The 13,280-nt window shown below is 43.4% G+C and overlaps 2 protein-coding genes across 4 annotated transcripts in view; both read left to right on the top strand.

Moving 5' to 3' along the window:
• Positions 1-531, top strand: part of efhd2 (EF-hand domain family, member D2) — a 61,980-nt gene extending 61,449 nt beyond the window's left edge. The window contains exon 5 of the mRNA XM_080016062.1: positions 441-531. Within this exon, the coding sequence (XP_079872188.1) occupies positions 441-466 (26 nt within the window). The 3' untranslated portion in view covers positions 467-531. The remainder of the gene's footprint in view (positions 1-440) is intronic.
• A 10,287-nt stretch (positions 532-10,818) lies between these two features.
• renbp (renin binding protein) overlaps positions 10,819-13,280 on the top strand; it is a 44,891-nt gene continuing 42,429 nt past the window's right edge. For all 3 annotated transcript variants that reach the window (XM_080016059.1, XM_080016057.1, XM_080016058.1), the window contains exons 1-3: positions 10,819-11,086; positions 11,280-11,336; positions 12,227-12,281. The gene's annotated coding sequence lies outside the window, so the exon portion shown is untranslated. The remainder of the gene's footprint in view (positions 11,087-11,279; positions 11,337-12,226; positions 12,282-13,280) is intronic.

Raw genomic sequence — 13,280 nt, 5'->3', positions numbered from 1 at the left:
TGCTACTGCAGTTGTAGTTGCTTCTGTTGCTGTTTTTTGTTGTTTTTGTTGTTTCAGGGGCATTCTTTTCAAATGACCACCTGACAACTATGTTATTTTTTTGATTGTTTTTCTTTGTAAAGCGCATTGTGTTGCCCTGGTATGAAATGCACTTTATAAATAAAGTGTGACTTGACTTGCAGATGTTATCTTTGTTGCTAGAAGGGGGGAGAGAAGAACAAATTCATAAAAGATGAGTGCATAGCAGCTGAGAGTATATTACAGGATTGTAATTAAATGACATAATTTCTATTGAATAGTGGTGTGCCAGCCTTCAACCACTAGTTTTTTCAGCGGAAGGTGGGGGTGGAAGCACCTGGGGAAGAGTGGATTTTCATGGACATGCACATTCTGGATACGTTCGAGAAGAGATGTCCACTTCTGCACTGTTTCCCCTCCAGTGAATGAACCGGATGCTGACCAGTAGAGATGATCTTTGATGCTCTTTGTCCATATGCTGACCTTCTTGCTGTACTTCACTTTGGACATGGCATCAACCTTCTTGGTGAGTTCTGTCAACAGTTTGAAAAGATCTACTATATTTTTTTCTATAGTTAATGTTGGTGTTGCACAACATTAGCTATACTACAAATAATCAATAAGCAATGTTTCTAAATTGTCCTACATTTACATAAATACCACACACGATAAAAGTGACCAATGTCTGGTTTGTCTTCCCAGATAAACTTCTGAATCTGAATCGGTCTGGACACCACTTTGACATATTGCTGTATTGTTCCACAGTTTTACACCGCTTTCATTAAAGATACCAAAGTGAGATTACGTCTCCTGGTACTTATTGGAAGAGTGTTTCGATCGCTGTTTAGCCACATACGGCTTCACGTGGTGAGGGGGAGAAGACTGCTTCTCACTTCATTGCTCTCTCATAAACAGACACACACATATCTTCCACAATCTTGTATGAAAATATATTTATGTATTTTTGCCCATCTCTGTGTCAATCTATGCCTATGAATATACAGATATTAATAAATGATTTGGCTTTATCTTCTGATCACATTGCGGGAACTTACGAGGATGACATTGCTCTTCCTCAACCTCCCTATGAAGTTCACTGATCAGACCCAACATCTGGCCAGCTAACTCTGGTTCAACAAGCCTTCCTGTCGCCCATCAGAGACTTGCTTCCATTGTTTGCATCCTTGGTTATGGAAATAAACACAGCAAGCAAAACAGCAGGCTAATATAAGGTAATGACAAAGAGAACACATAGGCTACAAGACTCAGACCAGCCCTTTTATCATATCCTAATCACCTAGGATGTTTAAAAAGATGGTGGTTTGAACACATCTAAAGCACAGCTTGGGTAAACATGACCTGCTAGCCATGAGGCACTACAACATATAACTAGCATCACAACTACAACAGTTAGTCATTACAGCATAAAGCTGTTGATGTATCTTACCTTGTCAAAACTACTTGGATTGTTTCCTCATAGTCCGATGCGCGTGTAATCCTGAATGTTCGTTTACAATCCAAAACAAAATTCCATAGTTCCTACTTCTTTACCACATGATACACCTCGTAAAATTAAAAGTAATTTATTATAGTTGCCAAAATTAAGAGATGCAGGTTTTACAGAATAAATTTCCTGGGACAGAGAGATCCAAGTTCTCATCCGACAGACCTACAGTCCTTAGCATAGCTGCCTGACAATGATGCCCCAGACTCTCTCGAGCCCCAGTGTTCAAGCCTTTTTGTTACTCTTTTCCTCCGGGTGGGGTGGCTGCTCTTTCCTCTCAGCGGCCTTCCTCTCAGACCACTTTCTCATCAGCCGTCGTTGCGGTTTTCTGGAGTGGCTTAGCTGGCGTCGTATGCGTCGGCCTTTGTCGGGCGCTGCTCTGCTGTGGTTTCCTGTTGTCCTCACTTCGAGCTCCTTCTTCGCCTTTTTAGTCTTGTTGTTGTTCACGATGCGCAACCTTTTCCCTTCATCATCAAGTTAATGCGGCAACAGAGTTCATGTAGCATCAACGTTCCTCTTTGTAAGCCATTGCATATCAGCATGATTAAGCAATTACATATTAGCACAATTATTGTCTATTATTCTGCTCATGTTAAAGCTTTATTTATTCCTTCCACAACATTAGTGATGGGAATTTCTGCCACTTGAAGGGAACCGAATCGCTCCTTTCATTTCCCGTTACCAATCTGCTTACTGGCAGCTTACATCAATAACATGTGAAAATATATTGTAGCAAGCTAGGATGTCTTCGAGGAAGGCGTGGAAGATTTGACTTCTCAAGCAGGAGCAATCTTTGTTACTCAGAGTGCTCAGCATTTGTACATGATAATGCTATTGCAGCAGACAGTCACTAACGGCACACACAGTCTCACTGCTGGTGCAACAATCTTAACACATAAAAGTAATAACAATCAATCACAACACATGTAACAAGGCTAACTACACTAACAACGGAATAATAATTAACATTACTTAACAATTAACATTACATAAAACAATGCCTTTCCCCGACAACCCCAAAACACAAACAAAGCCTGCTGGGAAATATCCGCCCCCCTCTATCCCCCAACATGCTACAATATGATGCTCCACCTATGTATGCCTTTTTATGTTGTTAATATGTATTTATTTATTTAGATAATATTTTAAAGTTTCATAATAATAAAAAATTGGTATTATAGTGAGTTATTTGTATGCAGAATCGATATAAACCACACATTTTCACAGCTTTGTGAATCGCTTTGTGAACCTAGCGTGATGGTGGGTGCGCTCAGTCTCAAATGGGGGCGGGTATTTTCCAGCGACAGGAGACGGGAACTTAAGCAAACACCACGACACGTGTAAAACTTCGCAAAAAGAACGCTCATCACTGTGAGAAAAAAAAATATATATATATATACATATACTATAACTATAACATACTACATTTAACTATACTACTATAACTATAACATTACAGATTGAACTAATCCTCGATAGCAAAACTATATGTGTGGATACTACAGTATACATTATGTTAATGTATTTATGTACATTACTATCATTCATATTAATATTATGGGTAATTATGAAATACAGTTTCATTGATCAGTCAGAGCCAAAATTAAAACATGTATAAAGGCACTGGGTGTAACTCCGCAGCCAGTTAGAAACTGGCACTGAAACGTTTAATCTGGCACACACACAGTGGGGAATCTGAAACGTGATACTCAGGGGATAGGAAATAGCAAAGGAGGGACTGCCCCGCAAAGGGGGGTGTGTCATTTGTAACAAAGGGACGCGGGAAAAAAAGTTTTGGCGGACTCCTGGTTGAAATCTCTGCTAGATGAGTTCAGGACTCACAAAGTCAACGTATAAAGTTTTTATTTTTTTGGTAGATTCTCAAACCGTCCAATAAACTCTCCATAGCTCAAAGTTCCAGTTTCATTGCATCATTCCGGATTTGGAAATTTTGAACACGACAAATTGGTGACCCCAACTTGATCCCATTACAAGACGGCAGAGGAGTTCCGAAAGCCTGAACGGTTGCGATACTTCCATGGGTACCCTAAAAGGTGAGCAGAGCCACTTCATGAAGTTTGCATAGATTAGATAGGTATACTTTAGGTGGAAGTGTTGTACTGTTTAAGGCTGGACAAACAACTTTGTGGTTCTAGGGATGTATTGTTGAATGATGCATGAATAATAATTGTTAAATATTGTGGGTGAAAGGCCCGGCATTCTTTTAATAGTAAAGAAGCCAAGCATTTAAGGGTGAAAGGCCCGGCATTCTTTTTATCGTAAAGAAGCCAAGCATTTAAGGGTGAAAGGCCCGGCATTCCTTTTATAGTAAGAAGCCAAGCATTTAGTGGTGGAAGGCCCGGTTCTTAGAGAAGCCAAATATTAAAGGGTTAAAGGCCCAATTCACGTGACTAAGCATAAAATAGTATTGCCGGCTGTGTGAGTGAGAATGTGCGTAACGAGAGGTACCACGTGTGTGTGTGTGTGTGTGTGTGTGTGTGTGAAGAGAGGTACCACGTGTGTGTGTGAAGAGAGGTACCACGTGTGGGTGTGAAGAGAGGTACCACGTGTGGGTGTGAAGAGAGGTACCACAGGTGGGTGCACAGCAGAAAACCGCACCAAGATGATAGAGGAAGAAAAAAGACTGCTGGCTGAAGCGGAAGTGGATGCAAAAAACAATCCTGGATTAATGGGGGCTGGAAAGCGCAAGTTAAACAAGCAGCGTGCACAATGGGCGCTGGTTCAGCGCATGGTGACGGCATGGATTCGAGCAGAGGTGATTGTCAAGCGTCGCAGTGGGATCAGAAATGCCGCAATCATGGCAGTGGTAGAAGCCCAGAAAGAACCCGACCCCCCACAAGAAGACAGGTTACTGCCCCTCCCCGAACCCATTCCCCAAGGTCACACCCCACTCTAACCACACAACACGTCCCTCTACCCCTCCCTGCTGGCCGATGAAGAAACACACCGGAACCCGCCCCCTCCCTACAACCCTAAGACAGAGCACACACCTGAAGCAACAGCCCCCCCTTTGCTGAGCGACCGGAAGATAGCCACCCCACCACCGCCAGAAATACAAGCACCCGTATTAATAATGGGAGGCCCGATCCAAATCCATTGCCGAGTACAGCCCTCACCAAAGCCATCACACAGCCGACACAGCAGCAAAAGAAGCAGGAAGGTACCTAAAAGAAAGCGCAGCAATGATGATTCTATTAACTGAAGACAACGCCCTCAATTTGTCAGAGGAACATCTGAAAGAAGTGCAGAAAGAAGCGAAAGGGTACGAACACTCGCAGTGGCAGAAGAAAGGAGCCACATGCACCAGCGGCCTATGGAGAAGCCACAATGGGCGCCCAGTAGCACCAGCCACACTCCTGGTCTACCTCATGAAGGACACACATGGACAGACTCATGAAGGACCCAAAAGTACCAACAACAGGCTCAAACAGGACTGGTTGCATCCCTACCTGGAGGAAATGGTGTCCAACCATATTGCAGAATGCGTAGTCTGCCACAGGCTAAATAAGAAGACAGTCTACCAAAGACCTTTGGGAACATTCCCAGTGCCCCCCTACCCCTTCAAGATTCAAGATTCAAGATTTTTATTTGTCACATACATATACATACTTTCATACATATATGCAGTGAAATGTAATGCAACGCACCCGGTGATAGCACACAATATGTCCTTGGAAAAAAATAAAAGTAAAAAATTATTTTCTAATAGACCGACTAACTGACTCCTAAAACGTAATACAGTAAGTTGAGTTGATAAAAATATATAGAATAAAATACAATAAGAATAAAATGAAATAAAATGGAATAGATAGAGGGAATATACCTATGTATATACAGATATGTGCATTTAAAGTGGCATGTGAATTAAAGTGGCATGTGAATGTGAATAGAGTGGGGTAGTGTTTGGGATAATACAGCACAGTATACAACAGTATGGCGCAGCAATACGGCATCACGAACAACCCTGAACAGTGACACAGTATGCGGTACAGTATGCTACAAATAGTACAGTAGGTAGTGGAGCCTATGTGTTAGGACCCCTGGTGAGGTCAGCATTGACAGTTCTTATGGCTTGCGGGAAAAAGCTCTGTCTCAGTCTCTCTGTTCTCGCTGTGTGACTGCGGAGGTGCTTGCCTGACTGCAGCAGCTGAAACAGTCCGTTGTTGGGGTGATGAGGATCCTTCATGATCCGGCGGGCTCTGCTACTACACCTCCTGGTGTATAGCTCCTGCAAGGGGGGAGGGTAGTTCCAGTGGTACGTTCAGCTGAACGCACCACCCTCTGCAGGGCCCGCCTGTCCTGGGCAGTACAGTTCCGAAACCAGGCAGTGATGTTGCCTGTCAGGATGCTCTCCACTGCTCCAGAGTAGAAGGACTTGAGGATCCTCACCGAGACCCGGAATTTCCTCAGCTGCCTGAGGTGGTAGAGACGCTGCCTCGCCTTTCTCACCAGAGTGTCTGTGTGTACAGTCCTTGTTAAGTCCTCTGTGATGTGGACTCCCAGATATCTGAAGCTGCTCACCCTGTCGACAGAAGTCCCATTAATCCACAAGGGTGCGTGCGTCCTCGATTCTGATCCACGCCTAAAGTCCACAATCAGCTCCTTGGTTTTGCTGACGTTCAGGTGTAGGCTGTTGTCCTGGCACCAGAGTGATCAGGCCCACGACCACGGTGTCGTCAGCAAACTTGATGATGGTGTTGGAGCTGGACCTGGCCACACAGTTATGTGTGTACAGGGAGTACAGTAGGGGGCTGAGGACGCAGTCCTGGGGGGATCCTGTATTCAGGGTGAGGGAGCTTGACATGTACTTCCCCACCTTGACCACCTGGGGGCGGGCTGTGAGGAAGTCCAGGATCGAGGCGCATTCAATCCGAGCTCCATCAGCTTGACAGCCAGTCTGGTGGGGACTATGGTGTTGAAAGCTGAACTATAATCGATGAACAGCATTCTCACATAGGCCCCCTTCTGGCCATCCAGATGCGTGAGCGTGGTGTGCAGTACCTGGGAGACCGCGTCATCCGTGGATCTGTTTTGCCGGTACGCGAACTGCAACGGGTCCAAGGTGTGGGGAAGGGAGGCGCAGATGTAATTCTTAATCAGCCTCTCGAAACACTTCATGACCACCGAGGTGAGGGACACCGGGCGGTAGTCATTCAGGCAGGTTGGAGAGGCGATCTTCGGGACAGGAGATGGTGGACCTCTTGAAGCAGGACAGGACCACTGATTCAGCCAGGGAGATGTTGAATATTGTAGTGAACACCGGAGCTAGCTGGTTAGCACAGGTCTTCAGTACTCGCCCAGATATGCCATCTGGGCCCGCAGCTTTCTTGGTGTTCACACGCATCAAAGCCCTCCTGACCTCATGCACGGACACTGAGAGTGAGTGCTCATCCCCAGTGGTGTAACTCCAATTAGCCGGCGAGCTAGCGGTGTTGCTGCCAGACTCAAACCGCGCATAAAAGGAATTCAGTTGGTTGGCCAGGGAGGCGTCCACACTTGTGGCTGGGGAGGAGCTGCTCTTGTAGTTTGTTATTGTTCGCAGCCCCTCCCACAAGCGTCTTGTGTCCCCCCGCTCCATCTGTAGCTCCACGGTCTCCCTGTACGTCCGTTTGGCGTCCCTCACCGCCCTCCGCAGATTGTACGACGCCGCTTTGTAGTTGTCCATGTTACCAGATACAAGACCGTCATTGTAAGTGGCCTTGCGAGCATTCAGAGCGCAGCGGATGGATTTATCAACCCATGGTTTCTGGTTTGGAAATATCCGAACTTTCACCGTGGGAACGATATCATCCGCTAGCGTAGTCACAAAACTTACTACAACCCTACAACTCGCTGACGTCACTTGAACTTGATTGGAACATGTCCCAGTCTACGTCAGTCAGAGCGTCCTGAAGCGCAGCCTCTGATTGGTTCGTCCACCGCTTCACTTCCCTCGTCATCACCAGATCCCGCGCGATCAGAGGCCTGTAAACAGGGACCAGCGAGATTGCGGCGTGATCTTATTTCCCGAAAGCAGGGAGCGAGACGGTCTTGTATCCGTTCTTGTAAGGTGTGTAACAAGGTCCAAAGTTCTGTCTCCCCTGGTGGCACACGTGATGTGTTCGTGGAAATTAGGCAGAACTTTTTTAAGGTTGGCCCTGTTAAAGTCCCCAGTCACCACCACAGCCGCGTCGGGATGTCTGTTCTGAAATCCGCACAGCACATCGTACAGAACCGACAGAGCTGCGTCGGTGTCTGCTTGCGGTGGGACATAAACGGCTGTAATGATGACCGTGCTGAATTCCCGGGGGAGATAAAATGGACGGCATAGTATGGTCAGCTGTTCCAGGTTCGGCGAGCAGGAGTGGGAGAGGAATTTGGTGTTGTTGGCGTTACACCAGCGGTTGTTTAGCATTAGGCAGACGCCTCCACCTTTGGATTTCCCCGACTCTCCCGTTCTGTCGCCGCGGAACACGGAGAAGGCCTTGGCTGGACGTATCTGGACGTATCCATGCATATTTCAGAGAAATATGTATGGATTACACAGAAAAGGGCAGGGACAACAGAATGAAAGGGTACAGATACCTACTCGTGATGGTAGATCGATTCTCCAAATGGGTAGAGGCAGTCCCTTGCAAAAGAGAAATGGTTAAGGAAAGAACTCATTCTTCGGTGGGGTTACCCCACAGTTATCTGCTCGGACAATGGATCTCATTTTACTAGCGACAAACTCAGACAGGTAGAACAGGCATTAGGTATCTCCCATAGATATGGTTCAGTCTATCACCCCCAGTCACAGGGTCTAGTGGAAAGGGCAAACCAGACGTTGAAAGAAAAAAAAGGCCAAGGTGCTGGTAGAGACAAAACAGCAACTCAGTATGTCACTAAAGAACATCACAAAAACAACTTAACTAACGTGGGTAGATGCCCTGCCCCTAGCATTAATGTCCATGCGAGCCTCTCCCCATATTCAAACACATATTAGCCCACACAAGATATTAACAGGCCGCCCCATGCCAGGTCCTCACAAACTACCAGCTAAATCACCCGCTTTTGATGATTTCCAGGGAGGTTTTTCTGAATATGTCAAAGCACTAACCACAGTATCTTGAGTTTTGTATTCACAGGTCAAATACACTGCCACAGACTGCCCCACACCTGTGGTGGTCAGCCCCGGAGACTGGATCCATATCAAGGTCCACAAACGGAAGTGGCCTGAGCCAAGGTGGACTGGACCTTAGGAGGTAGTGTTGGCCACCTCACATGCAGTAAAGGTCAAAGGTAAAACTGGTGCTCTCTGGCACCACTTCTCCAACTGCGCCCCTGCCACCCCACCCGCAAGAACTTTCACAGAAATGAGGATCCAGCTGAAAGACACAAGCATTCTGTAATTAACCATGTGTAAATAATTTTTCTTGTTTACCCTAGTAGAAGTCCTGGACCCTACACAGTATACATATTCTTACCAAGTGGGACCCCATTTATTGTATGACCAGTTTATGACAAAGGTCGCAGACTGGGGCCGAATGAAAGAAACAGTTCCTGTCATTCAGGCCTATGAAGGACAAATCCTGGCATCAAAGTTGATTTCTGTTCCATAATAAAGTGTGATTCCACAGGGTAGGAGCAGTACCAGTGGAATGAGAAATATGTGTGGTCCACCAACCCCAGACTAACGAGTGACTGGTGGCTGGACGATGTTAAAGTGAAAAATGCATCATGACTGCGTTGGGAAAACCAGAAATACAAGCGTACATGGCATTGAGACAGGAGGAAGGTGGCGACACCTATGTTGCTGTAGGTATGGACCCCCCTTCCCCAGCACCAGGACCCCGACATCCTCGTCCACGATGACTGCATCTAGTTGACCAGGGATCAAGAGAGAAAGATCACAACAGCGAAGTCAGCACACCTCGCAAGAGGTTAAGAGCTAAAAAGCTGCGAGATCTAGTATCACACCCAGGGAAACACTGCTCCTAAGAAATTACTCTGCGCTAGTTTGCTCTTTTATTGGAAATGGTCCAGGTGGTGGTTTTCCTGCTGAGACAAATGGGGTTTCCCCTGCCAATCACTCCTGTAGCCATGCACTGTGCACATCATGCTATGCAAAATTGTTTCAAGATTCAAGATTCAAGAGGTTTATTCGTCACATACATATACATACTTAATACATATATGCAGTGAAATGTACTGCAACGCACCCGGTGATTACACACAATATGTCCTAGGAAAATGTCTTTCTACTAGACCAACTAACTGATTCCTAAAACGTAATACAGTAAGTTGAATACTAATAAAAATATATAAAATAAAATAAAATAAAATGGAATAGATAAAGGGAATAGGCTTACGTATATATGGGATAGGCATCTGAAAAAAGTGAGGTAGTGTTTGTGGGATAATACAGCACAGTATACAACAGTGTGGCGCAGCAATACGTAACACCGAACAACCCAGAAGAGTGACACAGTATGCGGTACAGTATGCTTGTATTATTGTATTATCATTGTATTATACATTTTATTATACATATTTTGTTGTGAACACCTGACGGTGTCCAAGGAGGGAATTGTGAGGGGAAAAAAAAGAAAAAAAAAAAAAAATATATATATATATATATGCTATAACTATAACATACTACATATAACTATACTACTATAACTATAACATTGCAGATTGAACTAATCCTCGATAGCAATACTATATGTGTGTATACTACAGTATACATTATATTTATGTACATTACTATCATTAATATTGTGGGTAATTATGAAATACAGTTTCATTGATCAGTCAGAGTTAAAATTAAAACAGGTATAAAGACACTGGGTGTAACTACGCAACCAGTCCGGAACCGGCACTGAAACGGTTAATCTCGCGCGTACACACAGCGAAACCACATCTGAAACTAGATAATCAGGGTTAGGGTTAGGGTTAGATAATCAGGGTTAGGGTTAGGGTTAGATAATCGGGGTTAGGGTTAGGGTTAGGGTTAGATAATCGGGGGATGGAAAATAGCAAAGGAGGGACCGCCCCGCCAAGGGGGGTGTATCGTTTGTAACGAAGGGACGAGGAAAAAAAAGTTTGGCGGACTCTTGGGTGAAATGTCTGCTAGATAAGACACGCAGCTTAGTACTCACTACGTCGACGTATACAGTTTTTATATTTTTGGTAGATTCTCAAACCGTCCAATAAACTATCCGTAGCTGAAAGTTCCAGTTTCGTATCATCATTTCGGATTTGGAAATGTTGAACACGACATCACCCAGCGAGACTCATTCGTTCCTACTAAAGAGCCGTTCAAAAGAAACAGATCGTTCGTGAACGACCCAACATTGTGTCCCTTCCACCGATCTTTTTCAGCAGTTCTCCTTTCTCTGCTGCGCTAGTGCTCAACAATTTGAAACGAGTGTCACTCGAAACGAAGGGGATACCTTTCAGGGGGAAAATCAGAGCCTCAGCCGAAACCGCCAGAAGTTCTCGACAGACGCCTTGGAACTTCAACGTCAAAGTTAACATCGCTACAAATTGTTAATCACGGGATTATCCGATCGCATTGGAACCGTGAGTTGTAGAAATACCAATGCGAATATTTTAGCCTGTCTCATCAGTCTTAAGTGTAGATCGAAAGTTAAAACAAAGTTTTGATCGCTCAAACGGCATCGACCATTACGACGCACCAAATAAAGTTTTTATACGTCTCGTGACAACTAAACAACATATTTAATATGTAGAAATATGTTTTTCTCTCGTTCAGGTTGCAACTCGCGAAGACTACATGTGCTGACGCTGCGATCTCGGAACGTCCCCCAAGGTAAACGGTTGTCTGGCGCGTGGAAATGCTTTTGCATAACATTAAAATTCACTTCACGTGATCAGTGTAGCTCGGGGACTGCGGACTCCAAAAAATCCATTTGACACTGATTTCTGGAATCTCTGCAAAGAACAGGGGCGCTTTTCTTATGAATATTTTTGTTATTATTATTATTACTTTTATTATTTATTAATAATAATAATAATAATATAGCCGCAGACACCAATGCACGGGGTCCAGTTTATTCGTTTTAGGTGCGTGTTACATGTATCCTTTATTGTATTTTTTTGTGGAATGCATCAACATTTACTGAACTTATAAAAATCATGTAGTTACGTCCATGTAATTCCACAAATCAAACTTTCAGTGACAGTATGTATGAAGCATTCCCATTTCACGTCAACCATTGATTTTAAGTTCTAATGTGACAATTTGTGTAACTTTAGAAACTGTAGAACTGTAGAAAGTATTTATACATGACGTTTATGTAAAAAACGTTATTCTTTACTTTAAACCAAAACTTTTATTGTTATAACTTACCTTGTGTGTAAGTACATGTGCAGTCTTAGTGACGGCAGTTGACATTGTGTCTCATGTACGTCAGTTATGATGTATTTACGTAGGTTTGCGTATTTACAGAGATTTATGATAGCAGTTAAATTTATGTGATTTTAGTGGTGACGTCTTTCCTTAGATTACAGTTTCAATAAGTTAAGTTTCCATGTAATATGAAAGATGTTGTGGTATTTCTTAGTAATTACCATATCACAGCTTCTATTTTTCCTATGCCTAGCTGGATCTTGAATGCAAGACTTACTCGCACAGTTGATTGAACTTGACTCGACAACTTTTTGTGGACTAATGTTTTTTTGTATTTTTTCATGAATCAGGCAAGTAAAGGGGAACAAAGGGATAAAATATAAATCGAACAGATCCACAGATCAGGTAAGAAGGTACAGAAACACATACACACCTCTCATTTGTAATCTCTAACCACTACAGAGTGGATAGATTTGGATACAATTTGAACCATGAGATGTTTGCGACATCCTGGTTCTAACGAGACGTTAACCATGTTAGTAGCAGCAGCAATTGTTCTGTTCCGGATAGTTTTAGCCAGTAAAATTCAGAGAAAAATAATGGAACAATGACAATATGAGATCTAGCCCTGTGGGCTGGACCCCTCATAATAATATAAACGCATATATGTGCACGTGCGGTACACTTGAGGGTCCCGGTATAAATCCCATGGTATAGAACTTCATTTGGCCCAGTTCAAAGTGAATTAAAAAATATATCCACTATCATCGGTGATGATTTATTCATATTCTATTAAGCAATAAAAGGGAACATGGTATCTCTGAAATTATGGACTACCTGGTAAAGTAGGTAATATTTTTTTCATATACATAAACAACAGTTGTCTTTCCATTTAAATTCTGTTTTATTAGGTTAAAAATAAATAAATATGCTATTATATAAGTACAACAGTAGCATTTTACAGTGAAAATATATATCTGAAAATATGAAGTACAAACAAAAATACAAACATTATAAACATTAGTGTGAAAATATAAAAGTACAAATATAATTAACAACTGAAGAAATAATAGAGGAACAACAATGACTAATAAGCTGTATTTCTAAGAAGTGCCTAGATGGCAAATAGCAATCTTTGGCAGGTTTGCATTTACAAATGCCAGCTGGTGCACTTTTGAAGGGCAAATTCTATTGCACCTCTCTGTTATGATCTGCCCAGTTTTACTGACTCTCGGAAGGGACATACACATGTGGCCACAATGCAAAGCCTAGTCATCATGACTTGTGTCAGCCTTGGGTAGGCCACGCCCTGATTTTGCCACCACACCAGTTAGAGGACCTCGGCACCATCAGCTTCATGGTTATCTGTAAAAGTTTTGTTTTTTTAAATCTGGGATCCAGTGC

Source organism: Zeus faber, assembly GCF_960531495.2.
Source record: "Zeus faber genome assembly, chromosome: 15".
Lineage (NCBI taxonomy): Eukaryota > Metazoa > Chordata > Actinopteri > Zeiformes > Zeidae > Zeus > Zeus faber.
Note: the sequence above shows the minus strand (reverse complement) of the source record. Positions and strands in the feature narration are given on the sequence as shown.